Genomic DNA, 27,039 nt, shown 5'->3' on the forward strand with positions numbered 1-27,039 from the left:
CAATTAATAATTCACAACTTCTTTAATCGCAATTAGTATTATACTATTAATCACTGGGATTGGTTAGTTTCTTTTTTATTATTATTATTTTTAATTATGGAGAAAATCTTATTCTTTGGTTTTGTCTCTATTTTTGTTAGATTTTTTAAATAGGGGTAGGGTCGGCAGAGCTTAACTAACTGCCTTTCAAACTAAGGAAAAGAATATTAAAATAGGTAGTGATTCTGTATCTCCATGCGGAAATCAAATTATCTTATTGTGATTTAGTCAATTTTGAATGAGAGTTTCATTATTAAGGAACATTTTTTTTAACCGTCAAAGAAAAAAAATTTAATTATTTTTAATAAAAAAAAAGATTTTTGAACAAAATTATCTTTAATGAAAGTTTCTCATATTCAAATATACGTGAAAAAAACATTATTACACATAATGTTAAAAAAAATATTATTATATATCATGTTCGAAATTTTATTATACGGCATGTTGAAAAAAAATTATTACATACCATATTAAAAAAAAGTTATTACACATCATATTGAAAAAATATTATTATTACATGTCACATTCAAAATGTTAATACATCTTGTTGAAGTATTTGATGTTATGTTTTGTACATTTTTTTTTTCAAGTAAACCAATCAAAAAATACTTCCGAGCTCACCTAAAAAATACATGAAATTAGTCAAATTGACTGTATAAAGTATAAACTAGCAAAAGAAACTTGACTGTGGGATATAAAAAAAATCTAAACAAGACTAATTCAGAATATCACGTTATAATACGGAAGCAATATAAATAAAACTTGAAAAAAAGATTTTAGGATATTATTCTCAAGAAAAAAATAAATACATTAATTCTAAGCAAATATCCTAAGATGCTATCTAAGTATCTGTTTGGCCTGATTTTCTTCAACTTATCTATTTTTTAAAAGCAAAAATCAAGTCAAATAGAAATTTTGAGAAACTCTTAAAAACAAATTTTTTTTTAAGAACAAAATTAGAAAAAAAAAAAGCTTCCCTTCTTTTAGAAACATAGGAGAATTTTTATTTTTGTTCCAAAAATATCTTCATCTATTAAAAATAATCACAATATTACCCTCTAAAAAAATATCATTTATGTTAATTTTAACCAAAATTAAAACTTATAAAAGTGAATTTACTAAACAATTTTAGTTTAATTTTAAAAGTTATTATTTTTTATAAGAGTTTCATAATAATTTTTAAAATAAAAAAAATCAAACTAAACAGACTCTAAGTCGAAGGCGCCTATTTATAAAGATTATAGGTCCTGGAATCCTAATTAAACTTTATTTCTATTGTCTAATACAATTAGAGTAGTTAACAAGAAATTTAAATAAAATAAATATCTAATCTTATTAAAACACTCACCAACCTAAAATCTTAGTGTAAGTAAAATAAATAACTAGGAAATCTTAAATACGTTAGAACTCCTTAATAAGTAAAAGTGTTCCAACCTTGGATTGGTTCCTCATCCATCAACTTCTATGCGGCACCTCATTGGGGTGGCTTCTTGTTATGTGGCACCCTGCATGTGTCACACCCATTTTGTTTCACTAGGCGGGTTGGCTTGATGGTGGGCAACATGACTCGCAGATGGGGCAGATCTCCCACCATCAAATAATGTTTTGGCGCACATATGGCTGTGGCTAGCAAACTTAGCGTGCAGGAGGCCCAAGCAGTGGGATGCGCAAGGTATGCAAAGTAAGGTGCACAGGCACAGGGGTAGGCTTGGCGCACAGGATGCACAGGGCGTGCAGGAAAGACTGACCAGCCCGACAGGCAGGCTAACCGTTGCCTAGCCGTTGGGCAATGGACCAGGAGCGCATCAGAGGGCCTAAACAAACCCTAAAAGCCACCAAGACCATTAAGAACCCCTTGGGGCCGTTGGGGGAGGCTTCCCACTATAAAAAAAGGCCTTGGAGGACCTTGGGGAAGAGATTGGAGATTTGGGAAAATAGAGGGAACCTTGGGGCCAAGTGGTTGGGCACTTAGGGCCATTGTGAAGGGCTACATGAGTGTCAGCCAAGGCTGCTAGGTTGGAGTGCTAAGGCACATTGTATAGCTGGCTTAGGCCACCCTTGTACATTTGTATATTCAACTGTAAATAAATATATTCCTTTTTACACTTGCTTTTTTATGCTTGTGCGCCTTTCTCACTGAGTGCCGGTTGCTTTGATTGTGTGAGTGTGCAGGCCGAATAAGGTGCCTGAGAGTATCGTATGGCCAGACGAGGGGCTGTTAGAGGGTGTGTTCTCCAGGTAAGGGCTTGACACGAGCATTGTTCTGAGCGTGCAAGTCACAGGCTTAGCGAGCGAGGCCTCGACTGATTGAATGTGTCGGTGCACTAAAGATTTTGCTTTCGCATCAGTGTTCTTATTAAGTGAGACCATCCTTGACCGAGTAAGGCTGGCTTAGCCACCGCAGTGACCTAAGAAGGGACGTGGTTGAGCACCGCACAGGTGCTGAGATAGAAACCTCCGTGACACGTGCGTCTCATCGAGACGTGTGGCTCACAAAGCACAAAGCCTGTTGGGCTCGTAGGGTGTGTGGGGCACAAGGCACACATAGCGTGCGCACGCCCTGGACGCACTTTCCTCTCTATGAGGTTTTCAGCACAGTGCCCAGATAATGGGTGTCAAGTATCTCGAGCGGTTGGGATGCGTGGCATGTGCTGCACATGCGTGTGGCCTCGAATGTCGCGGCCTGCTAATGCACAAGAATATCACACGCTGCCTATGCGGCACAATGGGGCGTGCACATCGCCAATGCTCGAAGGATCCGCCCATGGCCTACGTGATATTGGGCTTAGCATGTCAGTGTGGCGAGCAAGCCTGGTTAGCCCACGAACTCACAGGGCTGCTTGGCGAGCGATGCACCCATCGCAGCCCACTCCCTCGGTTCCTTGGCGAGCTAAGCACCCATCATAGCCTCGGGGTGTGTTGTGTGCCAGGAAACCCCATTACTGTCGAGCTAGCTCAATGATGGTCGGGTTGGACACGCACGCTGTGTCACAAAGCCTAAGTGAGCGCCTGGGGTATATGCGGACGTCAATCGTGTGCCTCACTCCCACCAGTTCCAGGAACATTGCATTGTTAAATATGGCAACAAGTACTTTGGATTATGATGATAATTTGTTTCATATTAAGTTTGGTTTAACCAACTTGTTAATTCCTTTTTTGAGGTTTGATTTACATAGCAGTGAATATCTAAATTTTGATGTTCTTCTTTTCTCATTTTCCTTTATCAGATATTCATATTTCTGATAGAAGGAATTCAACTTCATCAACTACATTTGAACTTTTGCAAAGTTCGGTGAGATCCCCCTCACTTTGAATTGACTCGAAAGCCTGCAAAGTTTGGCATTAGGGCTTTGTAGCAGGCCAAGATAATTGAAGGGCTTAAACTTACTGGAAAGAAACTGATTAGATCTAAAAGGACTTTGCCCAGACATGACCCGGTTTCCAAGTGGGTTTTTTTTTATTGCCCCTAACCTCTTGCCTCTTTTAGGAGGCTCAGTGCAATAGCTTGTTTTGAAGCCAAGCTCTCAAACTATGCTAAATTCCGATTGTACTTTGTCTACAGAGTACAAATGATTCAATCATAAGCGAAGAATCATCTTAAGCAAACAAGAATATGATCTCTGTACCTTTTGGTATGTTTACTTATTGGTATATATGCATTGAAGGGATTGATTGAAGTTGAATCCATAGTTTTCACTTTTCGTACCATTATTATGAGAATACAATAAGAAAAAGATTTATAAATTTTCCTTTCAAGACGATCAAGAGAAAATCACAACAGATAAACCTTCCCAAAGCACTCTCCAAAAAACTTGGTTCCCAGGGAGGAGTAAAAACAAACAGAGCCAACAGGCAACAGCTTAATTCTTCCAGGAATAGCATGAACAGCTTTCAAACTAGCTGCATTTCTGGAACAAGCACATTCTAGAGTAACAGGCATTCACCAGCTACATCGCAAAACCACCATCTAAACCCTCATCAACAGTATCTGTATGAACATCAAGAAGTCCCTTTCAACTTGCAAGAATTTGTCTGCTTACTTTGGAAAATCAACAAAATTTTTTACAGATTACAAATCTTCATCTCTTGACATCCTCAGAAATGCTTTTCTCCAGTAGTTGCCAAAAGAGACCTTCAAATTATTAGTAGAGACTGTATTCACCAAATACTCCAGATGCAAGAGTGCACTAGCAAAGAGAATTCATGTGACTGTTGAGTATATGGGTTGGGTTAAATGGATCCAAATTTATAGACACATTCACGTGACTATATGCCTTGTATTCCCATTGGGTCCGGATAAACTTGTTGGCAGTGGGAAACACACGGCTGCACCACAGTTTAGACAAAAACCATCAATTTAAGTGACATTAACTTTGCTAATATCTTAAGATAGATTAGCTGGGGCTTAAAATAAAATATGCTAACAACACTGGTTGGGATAACATGATGATGGGCTGGAGTTTGTTTAAAATTATCGATTCTCTTTCCCCTTTATCTTTTGGTTGGGGATTCATCTTTTAGCTCATAATTGAGTTGAATTATTCTTCTATCACTACATACATGATGAGAAGACCATGCAGTGCACATTATTAGCTACTCTTCCTCTATTATTATATTAGTATTATTTTTTGCTCAAAACATCATTGACTTTGAGCGCATAAGTCCAATGATGACAGTACAAAAATAAAACCTGATCATTACTTCCTATAAATTTTCACTTGACAAGCTTAAAACAGGTTAAAATCTAAATCTAAATTAGACATCCTGCTACAATGTGAAGTTTACAATTGTTTATATATATAAACAATGTAAGGATTATTCTTAACTTGTTACTTTGAGTTTGAGGGTTATGTTACTTAATCTGATAAACTTGATTGATTGGTACATATTTTAAGCTTCGAAGGCACACCTACAGCTTTAATATATTTGGTTTGGAGTATATTCTTGCCAAAACATTCCAGCTTTGATTCCTGTGCTTGGAGCTGTAACCATGGCGCCTACTTGACTATACTTCCATAAACAAAAATATGTAAACGTCAAGGAAAAGGATAGCAGAACACAGCGCGCGTTCTACCTCTCCCGATTGTGGCAGCCAGCATGTTCTGTCACACGCGTCCAATTCTGATTGCACTGTCCTCAAAATCTAGCACACCACCATCTCACCGTCAGATCATGTCCCTTTTTCCTCCAATTATTTTTGGTGTCTAGCATTTATCCACATTTTAAAGGAAAGGAAAACGGGAGCGAGTCAACTCCGTGTCGACATCTCCAAGTCTCAACTCGCTGAAAACTCAGTCCCCAGTGTGCTTACCTGTATCAAACCTGTCACTCCAAGCAATACCCATTTCGCCACGTGTCCTTTAAAACCCTTAAACGACACCGTTTCTTGCAATGGCGGATCGTAAATTACATTACTTGCAACGGTAGCAGAAATTCCCAAATTGACAAATGAGAAATAAAATAAATATGGGTTTTAATCAAAAACCAAAAATCAAACGTTTTTGCTTTTAGGTTTGCCTGCTTTGCTAAATTGATTCTCTTCTTTGCCTTCATCTACCAGTCTTCTTCTTCACCTTCTCGTCACGTGTTCACCACCTCCCCTCACACATTTTCCTTCTCTGATTTTCTCAGGAAGCGAAAAGGAAATTAGGGTTCTTGTTCTGAAATTCAATGACTTTCTATGATGATGATAAACCTGATAAGGGAGGAGAGGTGGTGCCAGAGCTGAAGCTAAGAATTGGGGGTGATGATGATGATGGTGTTAATAGCAAAATGGTAAATTTGAGACAGAGATTATTAGAAGAATGTGAAGCAGAAGAGAGAAATATGTTGTTAAGTGAGCCTCCTCTTCCTTCTCGATGGAGAAGGTCTATTTGGTACTGGATGAAGTTGGGAATTTTAATTGCCTTTTTAGGGTTATTGGCTGCTGTTTTCCTCAAATGGGTTGGCCCATTTTTCATGGATAAGGTCGGTTATTTTCCACCTCGATTTGATTTGGATTTTTTTAATGCTTACAATTTACATTGCCTTGTTTAATTAGTTATGTTTTTTCATTATTAATTTGGAGTTTCTTCTGATCTATGTAGATTTTAATATTGAATTATGTTTATTTGCGGTTTCTTTTATTTTTTTCTCTCAAAAGGATAAAAATAGGTTTTTTTTTGTTGAATTTTGGATTTTCTTCCGTGGGTTTTACTGATCTCGTGGTTTTAAACTGTCAATTGAAGGATGAGTTTCTTTCCCTTTTCCCAACTTGTTGTTTTGCGCCTTGTTCAATTTGCTGATTGCAATGTCTTTGACTTTAAAGGAATGGTATGGGGTTAGTGGTTCTTGTACATTTGTTGGTTATGATATTGTTCTGTGATCTCTGCATATGGTCCAATATAATAAGTTTAGGAGGTCATTGCTGGTTTGTTCCTAAAATGGACTGAAACCTTCTCCATTGGTGCAGTTGATGTTATTGTTGACTAAGCACTCTCTTTAGTCAGAATGTGTGGATTGTCAAGGTTGGATGATCTTGCTTTTATCTTTTGGGTTAGAAAAATCATCAGTCTACGTGATGATTATAAGGAGGGAACTCTTTTCTCAACAGCATGTTCTTGATCCAGCTTCTGTTATTATCTCTGAATTTTTCATGTTATATCTTCCACTGCTTGCTGACAAAGAGCTGTATTATCTTTTGATTCTATGTCTATATATATTTCGTCCCAACAGTCATCCTTGCCACAAGAAAATACTTTGTATGTTCATTTTCTTCTTTAGCTTTAAAATGTCAACATGCACCCCAGTGATAATTTAAATGGGGATAGTCTATGCTTTGAGAATAATTGATATGTAGTTTATGTTTGTAGTCCAAAACTGGCACTGTTGGGCAAGTAATCTTTACCATGATAAATGTTCATTTTTACTTCCTGGGATATGTGTCTAACTTGTCTAACCACCAACGGGGCATCTCTATTCTTCCAACCAAGGTATGAAATGTATCTAATGGTCCATTAGGTTTGATTCTTTTTTGAGGTGTGGTGTTTACCCAAAATTGTTGATGGTAGTGATATTTTATATTTCTTTTCCATGATCCTCATGCAAACTTAAGTTTAAAATCATGATTTCCTTCCAGAGATTACTGGAGTTTGTTCATTTATCTCTTGCAGGGTATTTTTGCGCTTTCTAACTGGCATGATGATTGCAGGAGCTAATGCCTATAATAAATTGGGAGATGGCAACCTTTAGTACTCCGATGCTGGCAGTTCTAGTCTTTGCTTCTGTGGCATTATTCCCCACAGTACTTCTGCCATCCACACCTTCTATGTGGGTTGCAGGGATGACATTTGGTTATGGTTTTGGATTTCTACTAATCATATCTGCAGCCGCTGTGGGTGTATCACTTCCATACTTTATTGGCTCTCTTTTCCTTCACAGAATTCAAGTGCGTTTCTTATCCCAAGATTTTAGTGTTCACCCTTTATTCTCCCTTCCTGACTCTGTCCATATGTGCGTAGGCATGTTGGTATATTACTGTGTTTTGCGATAATATTCAACATTTTTTGTTTTTATGCAGGGCTGGTTAGAAAAATATCCTAAGAAAGCTGCCATTCTGAGAGCAGCTGGTGAAGGAAATTGGTTTCATCAGTTTAAAGCTGTAACATTAATCAGGATCTCTCCATTTCCATATATCATATATAATTACTGTGCAGTAGCAACAAATGTTAAGTATGGTCCTTACATCTTGGGATCTTTGGTAGGAATGGTGCCAGAAATTTTTGTTGCAATATATACGTAAGATCTCTCTCTCTCTCTCTTATTTAATTTTGAGCTTGTGTCTACACATTTTGCATAAACATTTTTCTTATGATCTCTAATCATTGCGACCAATGTGCATGTGCACATGTCTATGTCTCTTAAATGCTCCTTATAGTGCCTGACATATATGTGCATACAAGTTGAGTCAATCAGATGTATATGAACCCAAACAATAATGCACACAAAGTGTATGAGCTGTATTTTTGGGTAGTTACAAATTCCTAATTTTAGGTTGTTTTGCTATCGATGCGTATGTGTATGCTTGCTATCGTAGATGTTGCATGGTGGCACACATGCTTAGTTAATGAATACAACTTCTATACCTCCTTAAACTTAAGAACATATTGTTTATCACAGTGGGATCCTCATACAGACTTTGGCAGATGCTTCTCATGACAGACATGCACTATCAGCTCCACAGATTTTGTTAAATGTTGGCGGTTTCCTTGTAACAGTGGTGACAACAATTGTTTTCACAGTTTATGCAAAAAGGCAGCTAAAAATATGGCAGAAAGAAGAAGAATTACCATTGCAGTAAGCTGTAACCAATTTAGAGAGAAACCGTCTGTAACCAATTTAGGTGCCTATCTCATGTTGAGATACAGTGTACGGCTGGATGAGGTTTTATTTATTGAACAACTTCATCCATTGAAGTGAATGTGACACAACATGGTCCTATGAAACATTGTGAAGGAGTGACACGGGAGTTAAAAGACAAAAATCTAACATCATACACAAAGGCAGTTTCTTTCTTCTTCCTTTTATTTAAAGAATTTTATTCTTTGCTCCCTCTTTCTCTCTCATAATTGAGATTTGTATATGAATGAAACATCTGTCTTATGAAAGTTAAAGTGGACCAAGGCAAAATTCTTGACATTATGTACATAAATCAGTGCCATTTTGTTGTTGACTTGCTGTATATGATAATCTGCAGAATCCTTGCTTTTATGACAGCGAGGTGCAGTCGTTGGTGTTCAACAGTTCATTAGCCTCTATTATTGTATTGAACTCCACATGAACATGGTCCTTCTTTCTTCCTTTTCTATTTTTTAACCTTGGGTGCTAGCCCTTGTCCAAATAAAGAAATGTTCATATATCAAAGCGGAGGCGCATTCTCTGGTTTAGCAATCCTGTTTCAACCTGAAATGGTGGGACAATGATGCTCTCGCCTGTTTGCTTAACCTTCAATCTTTGTCAAAGTATCTAAGGTGGAACAATGATGTTCTCACATGTCTGCTAAACCTTCAAGATCTCAATAATATGACCTGATATCTTCAAACTCAACTCTGCCTCTGTTGAACTAGGAATGTGAGCCACTGGCCCTTTTTCTTTCAAATTCTTCTCCAGAAAGTTCATGGGACTGAAGTTTTGAGAGCTGCAGTGCCCTAAGCATCTCTCCTCTTTTACTTTTGTACAAACTAAAGTTCAAGCACTTGGCCTCCACTAAGTACTCAAATCTTTCAGTGAAGCCTTGCTATCATAAAGCAAGAAACAATTACAAAGACCAGAAAAGATTTTGTCGGCATAATTGCCTTCAGAGAGTGCATATAGTGCAATTTGTGGCAGATGTTTGTAGTCTGTTTCTCAGTACATCTTCCGCCATCTTTGCTGGCATACCATGTATAGCCAGTGAAATTTACCAAGCACTTTAACAGATCCTAAATAATGATGATTAGAGAAAACATTAAACAAAATAATACCCAGAAAAAAAAAAAAAAAAAAAAACTTCAAATGGAAGTGGTAAAATCGCCTCACCAATGTACTACACTACAGCAAGGAATTCCCCGTGACATAGCATAGCCCATATTTTACGTTATCTAAGAAACATACAAACCTGATAACGGGTGGAGTTTGTTTCTTTGCTCCAAAGAACTAAAGTGAATTCTCTCAATTCTATCACTTACACAGTCATAATCCTTAATGTTCAAACCCTTTTTTGGTTTTTGGCTTTGGGAATATCAGTGTCTTTGTGATACGCATTATTATGTTGCTCATTTGGAAGATGGGAAATCTTTTCAACACTATGATTATGATGATTTTGTTACTTGTAACTTTAGAAATCTAACCATTATTGTGTTGCCTACAGCAGAACATGGATAAAAACATTTCTGCTTCATCTAAATACATTCAAAAGTATAATAATAATATGGAGCTCACCTCAAATTTTGCAAGTCGACCCTTGTCAATATGTCGCACATTATACTTGGGATCAGAGGCGGAGGGGAAGGGGGCTAGTGGGTGCCCCCGCCCCTAACAATTGCAAAAATTTTAAAATTTATCTTTATTTTTTAAAAATTTATTAATTTCACCGCTATAAAAATTTTAAATTTTTTTTAACATAGTTTGATTTTTTTTATAATTTTAAAATTTTGTTTCTACAATAATCTTTTATTTAGTGAGATGCTTCGCAACAATTAGTCAATATTAGTTTTAATACGATTAAAATAAAACCTATTGTAATAAAATTATTCTCATACCTTACTTTTTTAAAATCTCACTATCACTCCTTTTGTTCTCTTTTCTTTTTACCAAATACTATAAAAACAAAAAAAAATCTTCTTTTTTATTTTTATTTACTTCCAATATTCTCTAGGTAGAAAACTTCTATTTAGTAACTCAATTTTTATGCCATGATAATTGATAAATTTGATTTATTTACTTATTTTACTTTTAATATTTTCAACTTTAAATTTTTCTTTATTTAATAATTTATACTTTGTGATTTTGATTTAAGATTTACTATCTTAGACATTTTTTGTTGAAAGCAATAAAATAAGGATTTGATTAAGGACGTAAGGTTAGTTATTATTTATTTATTTAGGGATTGTTTAATTACCTTTTTACAAATTATTTATGTTTTTTTATTTGCTTTGATTCTTGTGAACAATTAAGTTTTTTATTCGAGATTACTTCTTCATTTAATTGTTTATTAATATTATATTTAATTTTTTTAATCAATTTTAAGGAATTACTTTTATTGAATTATTTATTGATAATTCTTAATATTTTTTAAGAGATTGCTTTTCATTAATATTTTTGTTATTATATTTGTTAATTTTTGTTTAATTGTTGTTACGTTTATCTAAAAATTGATATTATTATCATTATTAAATTATTTATGATTATACTAGTTAATACTTTAAAGAAAATTATTAAAATTGATTCTTTAAATAATTTTTATATAAATTTTTTTTCATCTAAATTACTTTATATTATCTTCAATTTTTTGTCCCTTCAACCATCCCTGCTTGGGATTGTACTGTAAAACCGAAAGGAATATAGGGATTGAGAAAAAGGCTGTTTGTCTGTTCAGCACTCATGAAATCGGTAGTCGGTCATTCTATCAGCTCGTTTGAGGCTCTGGGTTGGTGTTAAATTAAACTATTAATGCCTAGTTGGTGGGGTTGTGTACAGAAACTAAGAATCTGCATTCAAAGAAGCCTTTGTGTTAAAGCATCCTCTTTAAACATCAAGGTTAATAAATACCCGTTGAAAGCATTAATAACATTTTAAGTTTTTAAACTTGTTCCTAAGTTATTGTCTTTGTTCAAGAAAGATAGATACCAAATTATCAATTCTAGATCATATGTGCACTAGGACCAAAATAGTACATGCTTTGCTCTTATGAGATTATAAAAAAAATTGAAAATGAATATTATCGAGAGATTTATTCAATTTATGTATTACAAGTAGTATTTGAATATTTGACTCACTAATTGGTGTATTATTTCTCTATTTAAAAATTAAAATTAAAATTTTTCGTGTTTAATCTAATTAATATATATATATATATATATATGACAAGTAGGATTGAAATTGAAAGATTATGATTTTTGGGCTGATTCTTAGAAGGTTTTGAAGGACAAAATGATTCTAGAAAAGAAGAGAGAGGGGGTGGGGGGTAAAGAATTGACATCTCTACCTACAAACAACTACCAGGGCAATGAATGAGTGAACGAAGGAGAATGAGGGGAGTATGGTGCTGGGCTGCTGGCATTCCATTGGGGCATATGCTTAAAGTGTTGAATGATGTTGATATGGCCACATGGGCATGAAAAAGATATATCAAAAGGCTGTGATACACCATTGTGGGGGACCCTCCCAAAAGAAAAATGCCATATATCACAAGGCAAAGCTAAACCAAAGGGAGTAACCCACCCAGTTTTTCTCTTTTTTATTTCTCTTAAAATTCTGATGGACCCTTCCAGTTTCAGAATGTTGCTAAGGTCCATTCTAGTAAGTCCTCCAGATACGTTAACCTAATCAGCCCGATGTATTCATATCAACGGTTAATAAATAGTGTTGAGAGACTTTAGTTTCTAGCTTCTCTTTCTGTACTTTTCTTCACCTTTGACTGATTCTTCTCATTTTCTAACCAATACCTTTCTACTCAGTCAAATGCAACAGGACAAAAGCCTCTAGTTTATTAAACTATAAAAACCCATTAACGTTAAACTGTTAAAAATTAAGGAAAACCAAAGGGATTTTGCAGAAGCCCAGGGAGACACATGGCAAGATCTGAGAAGGGTTGCTGAAGCTTTCAGGGGTGGAACATGGAGACAGGAGAAGATTCCCATTGTCCAGCTGGAAATACAGTGTAAACACATTTAATTTTTCCTTCTATAATTTCTGCTTAATAAAGAAAAAAAGAAAAGGAAATGGAAATAAATATGACACCCCATCCAACTTAATAGAAAAGAAATCAAAACGAGCGTCCTCCTAAGGTCTCAATCAGAACGGATACAAAGAAACTTCAATGCAATAAAAGGGGGAGAAAAGCACAACTCAGTCAACAAAAGACCAAAAATAAATCCAAAGAGCCAAGCCCAAAAAACCCACCATTTCTCCTACTTTTAGACTTCCCCTCGTCTTCCTTTCTGTTGCTTCTCTTTTGGGTTTACTTGAAATTTTTTTTTTTTTTGCTTTTATGAATATATTTTATTCTTCTGTTATCTCTGTGCCAATAATTTGGTGGTGATGAAAAGTATGGGTAGCATGGGTTGGTGAGAGAGAATAAATGCTTGTAGTTCACAGACAAAGCCAAGGCCCTACCCTTACATGGTGGTGAGTGAACCAAGACTACAGTGGGGGAGTTTTCAAGTTCTCTTCTTTTTCTTTATATCAGAGTTTAACGCTTAAAACAAAAGAAAAATGGGAGGGGAGAGAAGAGAGAGATAGTTGTAATGAAAAGAGCAGAGCCTCGAGGTAGAAAGAAATGCACATGCACGTGGTTCAGCTTCTGTTGGTGGCAACCGTATAGATATAAATATTTGCATATCGTTATTAAATTGGCTCACCTGTTTTCCTTTCCAGCAAAGGCACCTTCTCCATATTTGTTCTCACTTGTCTCCATTTTCATTGCATTTTTCTCCCATGCTTTGCTGCTAGCCCTTTTTCAACTCTCTTTCTTTTGTCTAGACCTGGAAGAGAATTTTAGCTCAAACCCAGAAAGAAGAAAAAGGTGAGATCTTTGGTTCTGACTTCCGAGTCTTTGGTTCATTGAGGGGAGAGTGTGTTAAAAGGGGGTAGCTTTGTTGTTTTTTATGAGCAAATGTATGTAAAATTTGAGAGCTTGTTGAGTGTTTGTGAGAGAAAGGAAGTGAAAAATGTTGCTGTTCTGCCATGATCGTGATGTTTTGTCTTTGGTACTCAAGATTTTTACGAGTGCAAACAACGAGCTTTGCAATTGGAAGAAGAGGAGCAGATCTTCTTTGAATCTGATTCAATAATGCCAAACGGGTAGACTCAATTTTCTGTGTTTCGAGCATGAGAAGGATCCATCAATTTATTGTTTCCCATGCTTTGCTCTTCCTGATTCTTGCTTCTTTTGGAATCAGAATCCTCACCATTTCTCTAGCAGCAACTGAAAAGGAAATCTTGCTCCAATTTAAAGGGAACATCACTGTTGATCCTTACAAAAGCTTGGCTTCCTGGGTCTCAAGTGGTAACCCTTGTGTAGATTTCAGTGGTGTGTTCTGTAATCCAGAGGGATTTGTGGACAAGATTGTTTTGTGGAACACTAGCCTCAGTGGACAACTGCCAGCTGCCTTGTCAGGTTTAAGCTTTCTCAGAGTCTTGACATTGTTTGGCAACAGGTTTTCAGGCAATATCCCGCAAGAATATTCGCTGTTACAAACATTATGGAAGATCAATGTGAGTTCAAATGCATTATCTGGTTCCATACCAGATTTCATTGGTGATTTACCTAACATTAGATTTCTTGATTTTTCTAACAATGGTTATACTGGAGAGATTCCATTTGCTTTGTTTAGGAATTGTTACAAAACAAAGTATGTTTCTTTTTCCCATAACAGTCTTTCGGGTTCCATTCCGGAGTCCATTGTGAATTGTAGTAAGCTTGAAGGGTTTGATTTCTCGTTCAATAATCTTACTGGTGAATTACCTTCTCGAATTTGCGAAATCTCAGTATTGAGGTATGTATCTGTTGGTAGCAATGCATTAAGTGGTACTGTGCTCGAAGAGATGTCAAGATGCCAAAGCTTGCTGTATTTGGATCTTAGCAGAAATTTATTCACAGGGTTGGCACCACTAGGGGTTCTTGAATTTAAGAATACTTCTTATTTCAATGTCTCACATAACGGGTTTTTTGGTGAGATTCCTGAGATTGGAACCTGTAGTCAGTCAATGGAATTTATTGATGCTTCATGGAATAGTTTGGAGGGGGAGATCCCAACAAGCATTTCAAACTGTAAAAGCCTCAAAGTATTAGACTTGGGGTTCAACAGGCTTAATGGGACCATACCAGTTAATATTGGGGATTTGGGTAGGATTTTGGCAATTAGTTTGGCTAATAATTCACTGAGTGGGACAATCCCCACTGGATTTGGGAGCATTGAGTTGCTACAGGTCTTGGATTTGCACAATCTCGACCTTTCCGGTGGAATTCCTGATGAGATAAGCAATTGCAGGTTTCTTCGTGAACTGTGAGTATAAACACTATCTCGATTTATTATAGATTTGCATCACCATTGCTTTGAATGAATTCTAAGAAACTTCAATTGTGTTGCTGCAGGGATGTTTCTGGAAATACTCTGGAGGGACAAATTCCTGATACCCTTTACAACATGTCAAACCTGGAAATCCTTGACTTGCATCACAACCAGCTTAATGGAAGTATCCCCTCTAGTCTGGGGAACTTGTCGAAAATCCAATTTCTTGATCTCTCACAGAATTTACTTTCTGGGTCAATCCCCCCTTCACTTGGGAATTTGAATATGTTAACACATTTTAATCTTTCCTACAACAATCTCTCTGGTATCATTCCTAATGTTCAAACCATCCAGTCCTTTGGTGCATCAGCATTTTCTAACAATCCTGGGCTCTGTGGTTCCCCCTTGACATCCTGTTCAGGAAGTGGCACGCCCTCCACATCTGGTAAAACGAAGGTCCTTAGTGTTTCTGCAATTGTTGCAATTGTTGCTGCAGCTGTGATCCTTACAGGGGTTTGTGTGGTAACCATCATGAACATCAGGGCACGCAGCAGTAAAAAGGAGGAAGTGACAGTGGTTGTTGAGAGCACACCACCAGGTTCATCAGATTCAAATCTTATAATTGGGAAGTTGGTCCTCTTTAGCAAAAGTTTGCCTTCTAAATATGAAGATTGGGAAGCTGGCACCAAAGCTTTGCTTGACAAGGAGTGTCTAATAGGTGGTGGGTCGATTGGAACAGTCTACAGAACTAGCTTTGAAGGTGGCATCTCCATTGCAGTAAAGAAGCTTGAGACTCTAGGTAGAATTAGAAACCAAGATGAATTTGAGCAAGAAATTGGACGCCTAGGTAACCTCCATCATCCCAATTTGGTTGCTTTTCAAGGTTACTACTGGTCCTCAACAATGCAGTTGATTCTGTCTGAATTTATTCCAAGTGGAAATCTCTATGATAACCTTCATGGACTAAATTACCCTGGTACTAGTACAGGTGTTGGTAATACTGAACTAAATTGGTCTAGAAGGTTTCATATTGCCCTTGGAACTGCAAGAGCACTTTCTTACCTTCACCATGATTGTAGACCTCCAATTCTCCATCTCAACATCAAATCGACTAACATACTCTTAGATGAGAAGTACGAGGCCAAATTATCTGATTATGGATTGGGAAAACTGCTTCCGATTTTGGATAACTATGGTTTAACTAAATTCCATAATGCAGTTGGATATGTTGCACCAGAGTTGGCTCAAAGTTTGAGACTTAGTGAGAAATGTGATGTGTACAGCTTTGGAGTAATTCTTTTAGAACTGGTAACTGGGAGGAAACCAGTAGAGAGTCCAACACTGAATGAGGTGGTGATTTTGTGTGAATATGTTAGAGGATTGTTGGAGAGGGGCTCTGCTTCAGATTGCTTTGATAGAAGATTGCATGGTTTCGCAGAAAATGAATTAATACAGGTTATGAAGCTGGGGTTGATCTGTACATCAGAGATTCCTTCAAGGAGACCCAGCATGGCTGAGGTTGTTCAAGTTCTGGAGTCCATCAGAACTGGTATGGAATCATAGTGATAAAAGTTGCAATGGGTTTGCTGGACCATGTAGAGAGTCAAGATATATTTTTGGAGCAAAGTTCAAAGAAATGGTAGTCTAGCTGGAAGGGGATGTGATTAATTGTTCAAAGGAAGCAGAGTTGCTGATTAGGGTAAAAAAGAATAGACCAGAAAAACAAAAAGATCATTCTTTTGTATTCATTTTGCGATTACCATCATTGATTTGTTCCTATATTTGTAATTTTGTGCAATAAAAAGTATTCATTTACATGTATCCATCTGCTCACTTCTTTGGACTGGGCGAGTACGTTCAAGAAATTCAAACAATTGCTGACCAAACCTCTAGCAAGCCTTCCCATTTAGGTTAAACAGCAATGGCAGCAGGAGCATGCAGACAATTTCTTTTACCAATACTGTAAAGCCTCTTAAAGCATTGTTCATTCAACAATACTGCAAATTTTGCTCAAAAAGCCGCTGAATTGATACAACATGTCGATATAAAGTTCTCAGAACTCTTTAACAGTGCTGTTCTTTATTGAGTTTGCCAAGCCTTTGAAAACTTGGCATGGTCTCCATACTCATTTGTTGAAAGAAAACGTTGCTTGAGCCTTGAGGTGGTAACTTTTTTCATTTGTTTTTGGTTCTTTTGATACAAGGGCGGATGGACCTTCGAATTTTGCCCTTTTTAGGGTGTCTTTAACTGCAATTTGCATTTCGACATTTGCGTCTGTCTGTCAACTTTACTGTTCTTCAGGTTTTGGTCCTTAATTTGTGACAATGGCATGTATTTTTGACCGTCTCCTTCAAAATTTACTTGAAAAACTTTAAATACCTGCCCTCCCTCCGTCCCTCTCTCTCTCTCCATCAATGATACAGAAACACACTGATGCACCAAATTCAACACACCTTTTCTATTTTATTCAGTTTCACAAGATCCAGTATCTTTATACTAATCAAGCTTCTGATCCAATTGCTCAACATGAGACAATCAGATTTCCAAGCTTTTTGTGCGTACAGATCCCTAAAACAGTTTAACCCTATGCAATAGCTTGTGATTTGCACCGATCCCTACATATGAAAATTAAGGTCTTAATGGCATTGATTGGTTCTTGAACCAGGCCAGGGACTACTACTGTCTGCTTTAGTGTCAACTGAAAAGAGCTTTCAATCAAAAAATATCGGGTTGTCTAAAACCATAGAATAAACAAACAACATTTCATCTATTCAATTTACAGGTTTCAGAAACTTTCTGAATCCGTTCCATAACCACAGGGATATCTTTCTCTGTCAATGTGGCAAAACAGAAGCGGAACCATCCAGGTTCAATACAATGACAACAAGACCCTGGAGTTACATTGACCTTGGCTATATTCAACAACTTATCCCAAAGCTCAAGTTCCCCTTTCTCACTATAAGAGCTGATTAACCCGCTCATATCAGCCCAACAGTAGAAACCCCCACTACTCTTTATGCACTCTATGCCCAATTTTTTCAACCCTTCCACGAACTGAACATACATTCTATGAAGCCTCTCCCTGTTAATGGTAATAAATGTTTGAACAAATTTTGTATCGGATAGCATAGAGATGAGCAGACGCTGGGTTGGAGCTGAAATAGATGAGAACCTCGTCAACTTTTTCGCAGCAGCCAGAACCTCCTCATTGAAAGAGTAAATAACACCAACCCTAAAGCCTGGCAGAGAAAGATCTTTTGACAAACCGTATACTAGATGGACTCTTTTCCGGTCAACATCTTCCAGGTCAACAATTTCAGCCATGCTCACAAATTCTTCATTTCCATGAGTACATCCAGCCAATATTTCATTAGAGACAATATGGATGTTCTTCTCTCTGGCAAAGTCTAAAAGGTTATAAAGTGTTTCCCGACTTAGAAGATTCCCAACAGGATTTGATGGATTTGATATTATGATCCCACGCACTTTCAGCCCACGTTTCTTTGCCTGGTTGAATGCTATATCGAGAGCAGTTATACTCAAATTGAAGTTGTCAGCACTTCGGCAAGGAACATGTATTATCTCCACCCCAGTTCTCCATTTTACATCCCTGTCCAAACTGCATATTGTGTTCAAAACCTCAGTTCCCTCACAGGATAGCTGGTTACCAGAACGAAAACTGTCAAAATGATGGCAAAAAGATTACCCAGGGTAATATGGTGTTGGAACAAGAAATGCATTTCCAGCATCTGCTAAGCAGAAGCTAAGAATCTCGATTGCAGGGGTCGCACCAGCAGTCAGCACTATCTGTGAAGGATTAAAGGAAACAGCTTTCTCCATGACTTGAGCCATGAATCCTGCCACAGCCTGCAAAGTAACCACATGTCAAGTCACTAATGTTTCAAGTAGAGACTGTTAATTCACAAAAGCTGAATATTTCCCAAAGGAAAGGAGCTTCCAGGGTAGGTTGAGATTGACTCTTGATACTAATGACCCAAGATACCTATATCAGACATCTTATGCATGAGTTTAAGTTAACAATTTTATAAATAATTTATGACCTTAAAGGCATCCGAGTATTTGGCTCATTGGTTGGTGCATGATCCCCTTATCTAAAGAGTAGAATTCGAATCCCTCTTCCCCCAATTAATAAAAAAAAAAAAAAAAAAAATTAATGACCTTAAAGGTATTTTTCCATATATCACCTGAAAATTAAAATACACACACACAACTAGTACACAAGTTAAGAAGACTTGTCAAATTAATTGTTAATATCTGTTTCCCTTCTCTTTTTTCTTCCTTTTCTTTCTTCCAACAAAAAGGTCACTTAGAATCACTGGTATAAATGCGTTTAAGCAAAGTCAGTGGCAAGAAGAATCTTAATTTTCATTTCAAAATCTTCCTGCAGAACAAGTCATCAAAGTATGTAATATAAGAAAAACACTAAGAGGTGAATTAAACTGGAAATTACAAGAGGATTTCAGTGCATGTACATGCCCTAATGAATGGTTCTTGTAACTACCAATGATATATATCCACTGAATAAGAGCTGATGAAGTTCGATTTATTGTTTTGTTTTATTTTATCCCCCTTTAAGTGAACATGTAACTCTTAACCAGAAGGAAATAATTTCGATTTATTATTTTCTCTTAATGAATCTTTTTGATCACTTATATCCTCTTCTTTAAGAAACTAGCTTGGCTTGCTCTGTGTCTACCACCTGGCACCTGCAATCTTCTCAGCACCTCCAATATAACATTTCATGTATTTGGCCTTTGCGACCTGACTCTTACTTGATTCTTCAGAAAACAAGCATTATACTCTATTAGACATCTTTTCTAGGCACTCATACACGGCAAAGATTTGTATCCTCCTTAAGGAGTTCCAAACAATTAAAAATAAAAGATCCCACTAAATTTTTGGTGGCCACCATTATTATAATAGATCATGAACCACTACCATAAGCCATAGCCATACAGAACCAGCCCCTAGAGCACAGAGTAACCTTATTATTGCTCAATCAATCTGAATCTCAAACAGCTAGATTATAATATGACATCATAAAGTCACCTAAAGTGAAAACTTTTACTTTTCCTCACTTGCATCACACATACCATTTTGAACATAACTTCAAATGATAAAACAGACATAACAAGAGAATTGGCTCAATAAACTGATCATGATAGTATTAATATAAATACAAAACAATTACCACTTTGAACTCCATCAATCCATCAAAAGGCTGGTAAGTTGCAATCCCGCTAATGCTCAGCTCCTTTCCATTTCCCAAGATCGCTTCCCTCGCATTCTCTGCTAGCCAGTTCTTAACCAAATCCAACGACAACTAAAAGAACAAAGGAAAAAAAAGCAATAAAAAACCAAAAAATAATGCATATTAACAATTAAAAAAAAAACTAAAACTACAAAGACTCACCTTGTTTTCCGCTAAACCCAGCTGGATGACCCCATTCGGATTACCCAATTCATCATACGGGTCGTCCTTGACCCGCCTTAAGCCGGCATAATAAGGAGAATCGGCAGCCTTCACAATCCCACTAACTCGACCTGAGACTGAAACGGGTCCACTCGGACTTCTTGGCGATAGCAAAGCCCGAGACAGATTACGTGTCAACCCAGGAAGCTCAGTCAACTGCCCCGACGACGGCGACCGTGTCGCCTGGTTTTGACCCGGGGAATTCGATTCGTTCTGATCATCCTGGTCATTACGGTGTCGCTTCAAATAGAATTGCAGAAAGTAAAAGAGCGCGCAAGGAATTATGGAGCCTAAGATTAAGCCTCCTCTTCCTTGAACAACACCTTGTAGAGGAACTATCACTCTCATGGCGGCTCCTCCTCCCCCTCTGGCTTGTTCCTTTTCGGGTTCGGGGGTCCGAGTCCGGGAAAATCGGGTTTGCGTCATTGCAGTGAAGTCATGGCCACTAAAACTCAAAATGAAGATGAAAAATGGGAATTGAAAATATGGGTTTTTCTGGGTTTTCTGATTAATGTTCAACGGATGAATAAAAATAATAGCTTTGTGGTCTCTTTCCCTTTTTTTTTTTTTTCTTGGTTTTCTGAGTTTTGAGGTTTTCTTTTTTATTTTATTTTTTGGGGGGAATTATGGGATATAGATTCTTTCTGAGCCGTCCCTTGCTTGAAGGGGGGGATTTTTAGATTTTGGGATTTAGCTGTTGAGAATGGAGATTTTTAGGAGGGAAAATCTGTGAGTTTACTGAAATGGCCTTGCACTTTGTTTGTCCATTATGGATTTTGCAAGTTGAACCTTTTGTTTTGCGTTCAGTAATTTTCAGGTGATGGGTGACAACTTTTGGTGTCGTTTTAGGTGGGAATTTTGGGCAAATTATTTGAATTTCAGTGTGCTGCCAAAATAAGCTAACAGTTTACTACTAGGATTTTTCTTCATCCCCTCACTTTCTTTGTCAGATCAAATTATTTGCTTGTTATTTAATTGTTAATGGTAGTGTTTTTTTGACCAAACTGAGCATAAGACAATGTCAAGGCATTCGTTTTCTTTTTTGACTCTTTGGTGGGAGTTTTATGTAAAAAGAGAGATCCAACGCAAATTTGCTCCAGCAATTACAAGCTCAAGGTCATATTATGCCTTGCACATGTTTTGGAGTATTCTAAAAACCCTTTTTAAACTTGTTTTGGATCTACCATTGCTTGGAAATAGATTAAAGTTATTGCATTTAATCTGATCTTAGCTATGATGGTCATATGATGAAGCAGACAAAAAGATCCCCTTGATGCAATCAAAGCCACGTACTAACCTTGCTCCAATGGTGAAGCCAAAAGATGGTATGATTGATCTCTTTTATTTTTTCCGTTGATGAGCAATGGTGTCATGAGAAAAATTTTACCATAATTTTACGGTATAATTCATATAAATGTATAAATATATTAATAATTTCGATTTCTGTTGAAAGAAAAAAAAACCGATTTAATTTCGGTTTTATAATAATTTCAGTCATGTTAAACTTATAATAATTTATGCCAAATAAAAACATTGTTCTAATCTAACCTTAATTAGAAACCCCTTGGAATCTCTATAAAAACAAGAGACCAAAGGATAGAATCTACCCACAATTTGCCCTCAAAGTCCTCCTTTGCACTCGAAGACAAAACCCCAATTTTGTCCCCTCCTTTGTCCACCACAGAACAACTTAACCAAGGCAAGTCACCAGATATCCCGAAGAAAGCATAGGCAACACAGGAACCTAGTAGCATTATTGTGGACTTTCACTTCCTTTGTTTTTCTCTCGTAGCAACCTTTGTGATCACTCGTCCAAGATCCGAAGTTTTCCTACAAAACTTCTGTAGTTACTTTTCCAAGCCTTTTTTCAGGACCATTGTCTACTTCAAAACAGGGATGTTTATTTGAGCCACACACTTGATTCACCTAATCTCAAATTCTTGATTTTGGGGTCAATGTATTGTGTGTGTTTTTGCTTTTCTGAATACTAAATAATGCATTTTGAAGATATAAATAGATCAAGGAAAGGGACCGGTTTGTAATTCTTACTTGTTTCTATCCTTAAAACTTTGACATGATGAGTAATTAATCACCAAGTTTCACTTGTAGTTGTCTGTGTGATGTGCATACTCACATTGATTAGGGGTTTTTTTCTTAAAGAATCAAAGGGGAAAAGAAATGAAAACAATGGTTTAAGATAACGTATAGATAAATTCCGCTAGTTGGGATTTGGGAAACCTGAAAGAAAAGAATTGTTTTAAAAGAGAATTACTGGTATAGTTTGACTCTTGCCTCGTTCAAGCATCAAGCTATAGATATTAGTAATAGTCTAAATCTAGGCTACAAGATTCAGGAAACCTTAAGTATTCTGAGTTCAAGCAGGTTTTTGAGGCTTGCACGTAATAAGGTTAGTTGAACAATAAAGCTAAATAGTAAAGTTTGTTAATTGGGGAAACAAATCTATAGAAAAATATACTGTTTTGAAACCAAAGAAATATCAGAAAAAGTATTTTATCATGAAAGACTCCGGATCATGCTACATCCACGAAATCTTGCGGGTGTTTTCTGCTTTTGTTACCCAGTAATGAAGCAAACTGTATCCAATATTGGCCACTCAATACCCCCAGCAGGTTGTGAAGGGAAGTAAACTAGTTGGACTAGCATTGATTAGGAATTTCTTATTTGAATTTAGGTGCCAAGCAAATATTTAATGTGCAGGGAGTATTCCTAATCAGCCTAACTGGAAGGTGTGAGAGGTTATTGTTCAAACCTAACTTTTTTTGATTGTGGGGAAGGAAAATGTTGGCTGACCTCTAAGCAATTAATCCTGGAGGACCTGGACTGATTAAAATGGGGTAAGCTCTCTTTTAGTGAATACTGAATCTGCTATTCCTAGGGTAGTTTATTGTTGTCATTTACTGAAAGTCAGAGTCACAATTTTATAAAACAATGACAGCAAAAACCTCAAAAAAATTAAATAAACCTTGTTTTGAAGATAAGGCAGAAAGTTGAAGATGAGCGAAATAGGGATGGGGATGCATGAGGCTCTGATGGAGAGTTGATTGCGTGCTCAAAACAAAGAGCAAGAGCCATCGCGTTAGAATGGGTCAGAATCTTGACAACTTGGGGGTTGCTGTGTGTTCCTAGAGTGACTGGACCTGGAATTGGCTTTACATGTGCATTAGTCTAGCACCCGATTTATAGTAGCTGTCTGCTCTGTTTTTTGTCACTGTGTGAGCCCGCAAGCCTCCCTCTGCATCTCCCTTGACTAAAGAAGGAGGATGTATCTATATATTCAAATGTATTTGAGGTGGACATCCATGTATATTTGAATGCATACATATTACATAAAATACAATGATATTTACATCAAAATAAATGTGGATTGGCTGAAAAAATAAAACATAAATTTCAGAATATATTATCAGACTATAATTAAAACTATGATTTTAAATTATATATTCTCAGGTTAAAGTTTCTTTCCTCCACTTATTATCTGATGCCTTCGCAAAAAAAGAAGGTTAAAGTTTCTTTCCTCTTTTCCGAAATTGTTAAGCCCATGAGTTTGGCGGGTATGCGTAACAGAAGCAAAGCCCAACATCTCATTGCTAAAATGCCAATGGATGCGAGTGACTTGGGACATTTTGGCCCAAGGTTGCTATTATAAGACAGGCTGACCAGAATACAGTGCATTGTGTTCTGTTATTGGACAAATTCTGCAGTAAGGTCAACATTTTTAACCTTACTGTAAGATCAATTAATAAATATCATCTAATTTATAAGATTAAATTACAGTCATTGATTTAAAATCTATAAAGAAACTGGTAAACCAATTTAATTGGTAAACAAAAAATCCTCATTTTGATGGACTCTTTTTATGCCTTATTAATAGAAACCATTTATTTTCATTTTTTTTATTTAATTGCTGAAATTTCATATTATAAGTAGGATTATCACTATAATAAATCAAAAAGTCAAAATTAAAAATGTATAATAATAAAAATAAAAACACATGTAATTTAAAATTGTCATAAAAAAACCTAGACATAAAGTTTTTAAAAGTTATGATTAAAAATCCTTAATGTGAAGCAATAAGAATTGACAAAAAAACTCGTAAAGGTAGAATAACTAAATTTAAAATCTTAATGTAAATGTGTAAAAGTTAACGTAACAAGTCAATTAAAGAAAAAAATTAATTTTAACGAAAAATAAATATTTAAATTTATATTATCGGACTACAATTGTTTAACGATATACAAATTTTAATTTTTAAATAAATAAATAAATAATAATAATAATAATAATAATAATAATAATAATAACAATATTCAAAATTGACATAGATAAGCCTTGACGTAAAACTTNAAATAAATATTTTAAATTTTATATTATCGGACTACAATTGTTTAACGATATACAAATTTTAATTTTTAAATAAATAAATAAATAATAATAATAATAATAATAATAATAATAATAATAACAATATTCAAAATTGACATAGATAAGCCTTGACGTAAAACTTTAACAATTGCCATAAAAACTTATAAAGGTGGAATAACTAAATTTTAAATCTTAATGTAAATGTGTGAAAGTTAACATAGCAAGTCAATCAAGTAAAAAAAATATAATTTTAGTAAAAAATAAACATTTATATTTATATTTTCGGATTAAAAGTGTTTAACAATATACAAATTTTAATTTTTAAATAAACAATAATAAAGATAAAAATAATTATAATTCAAAATTGACATAGAAAAACCTTGACGTTAAACTGTGAAAATTGACGTAAAAACTTATAAAAGTTGATAACTAAATTTTTAATCTTAACGTAAACGTATGAAAGTTAACGTTACAAGTCAATTAAATAAAAAAAATCTAATTTTAGTGAAAAATATTATTTAAATTTATATTCTCGGATTAAAAGTGTTTAACCATATATAAATTTTAATTTTTAAGTTTTAACGTAAAACTATAACATTTGACGTAAAAACTTATAATGACAAAATAACTAAATTTTAAATCTTAACGTAAATGTGTGAAAGTTAACGTAACAAGTCAATTAAATAAAAAATTTAATTTTAGTGAAAAATTATTTAAATTTATATTTTTGGGCTAAAAGTGGTTAACGATATATAAATTTTAATTTTTAAATAAAAAATAATAATGAAAAAGTTTATAGTTCAAAATTAATATAAATAAGCCTTGACCTAAAACTACAATAATTAACGTAAAAATTTATAAAAATGGAATAACTAAATTTTAAATCTTAACGTAAATATTTGAAAGTTAACGTAATAAGTTAATTAAATAAAAAATTTTAAATTTAATAAAAATGAACATTTATATATATTATTAGGCTAAAAGTATGTAATGATATTCAAATTTTTGCTTTTAAATAAAGAATAATAAGAAAAAAATAATTATAGTTCAAAATTGACATAAAAAAATATTGACGTAAAATTGTAACAATTGACGTAAAAACTTAAAAATGTGAAATAACTAAATTTTAAATCTTAACGTAAATGTGTGAGAATTAATGTAAAAGTTAATTAAGTAAAAAAATCTAATTTTAATGAAAAATAAACATTTATATTTATATTATTGGGTTAAAAGCATGTAACGATATACAAATTTTAATTTTTAAATAAAAATAATAAGAATACAAATAATTATAGTTTAAAATTGACATAGATATGTCTTGACATAAAATTGTAAGAATTGACGTAAAAACTTATAAAGATTGAATAACTAAATTTTAAATCTTAACGTAAATGTGTGAAAGTTAACGTAACAAACCAATTAAGTAAAAAAATCTAATTTTAGTGAAAACCAAATATTTAAATTTATATTTTTTGATTAAAAGTGTTTAATGATATACAAATTTTAATTTTTAAATAAAAAATAATAAAGATAAAAATAATTATAGTTCAAAATTGACATAGATAAGTCTTGACGTAAAACTGTAATAATTGACGTAAACACTTATAAAAGTTAAATAATTAAATTTTAAATTATAATGTAAATGTGTGAGAGTTAACGTAACAAGTCAATGAAGTAAAAAAATCTAATTTTAGTGAAAAAGAAATATTCAAATTTATATTTTTGGGCTAAAAGTGTTTAACGATATATAAATTTTAATTTTTAAATAACGAATAATATTAATAAAAATAATTATAGTTTAAAATTAACATAGATAAATCTTAACGTAAAACTATAACAGTTGTCATAAAAATTTATAAAGGTGGAATAACTAAATTTTAACTCTTAACATAAATGTGTAAAAGTTAACGTAACAAGTCAATTAAGTAAAAAAAATCTAATTTTAATGAAAAATAAATATTTAAAAATATATTCTCTTATTAAAAGTATTTAACGATATATAAATTTTAATTTTTAAATAAATAATAATTATAGTTCAAAATTGGTATAGATAAATCTTGACGTAAAATTGTAACAATTGACATAAAAACTTATAAAAGTGGAATAACTAAATTTTAAATCTTAACGTAAATATGTGAGAGTTAACAAAATAAATTAATTAAGTAAAAAAATATAATTTTACTGAAAAATAAGTATTTATATTTATATTATTGGGATAAAAGTATGTAATGATATTCAAATTTTTATTTTAAATAAAAAATAACAAAGAAAAATNTGTCATAAAAATTTATAAAGGTGGAATAACTAAATTTTAACTCTTAACATAAATGTGTAAAAGTTAACGTAACAAGTCAATTAAGTAAAAAAAATCTA

General features: G+C 34.5%; 3 protein-coding genes across 4 annotated transcripts; 2 read left to right on the top strand and 1 right to left on the bottom strand.

Moving 5' to 3' along the window:
* LOC18606389 (transmembrane protein 64) lies at positions 5,488–8,819 on the top strand. The gene is made up of 4 exons (XM_018118425.1): positions 5,488–6,006; positions 7,229–7,465; positions 7,598–7,815; positions 8,197–8,819. The coding sequence occupies exons 1-4, from the start codon at positions 5,710–5,712 to the stop codon at positions 8,375–8,377; spliced, it is 933 nt and encodes a 310-aa protein (XP_017973914.1). The 5' UTR covers positions 5,488–5,709; the 3' UTR covers positions 8,378–8,819.
* LOC18606390 (probable LRR receptor-like serine/threonine-protein kinase At1g12460) lies at positions 12,651–16,610 on the top strand. Of its 2 annotated transcripts, XM_018117901.1 has the most exons (3): positions 12,651–13,578; positions 13,677–14,783; positions 14,873–16,610. In XM_018117901.1, exons 1-3 carry the CDS (start codon positions 13,568–13,570, stop codon positions 16,350–16,352), a joined length of 2,598 nt encoding a protein of 865 aa, XP_017973390.1. In that variant the 5' UTR covers positions 12,651–13,567; the 3' UTR covers positions 16,353–16,610. The 2 variants fall into 2 exon arrangements, with proteins under 2 accessions (XP_017973390.1, XP_017973389.1); XM_018117900.1 differs by having other exon boundaries at positions 12,651–14,783.
* On the bottom strand, positions 17,520–20,955 carry LOC18606393 (probable aminotransferase ACS10). The gene is made up of 4 exons (XM_007039974.2): positions 20,224–20,955; positions 20,002–20,133; positions 18,496–18,656; positions 17,520–18,408 (listed from the first exon to the last, which is right to left on the bottom strand). Exons 1-4 carry the CDS (start codon positions 20,707–20,709, stop codon positions 17,553–17,555), a joined length of 1,635 nt encoding a protein of 544 aa, XP_007040036.2. The 5' UTR covers positions 20,710–20,955; the 3' UTR covers positions 17,520–17,552.

The sequence above is a fragment of the Theobroma cacao genome, chromosome 3 (assembly GCF_000208745.1).
Source record: "Theobroma cacao cultivar B97-61/B2 chromosome 3, Criollo_cocoa_genome_V2, whole genome shotgun sequence".
NCBI lineage: Eukaryota > Viridiplantae > Streptophyta > Magnoliopsida > Malvales > Malvaceae > Theobroma > Theobroma cacao.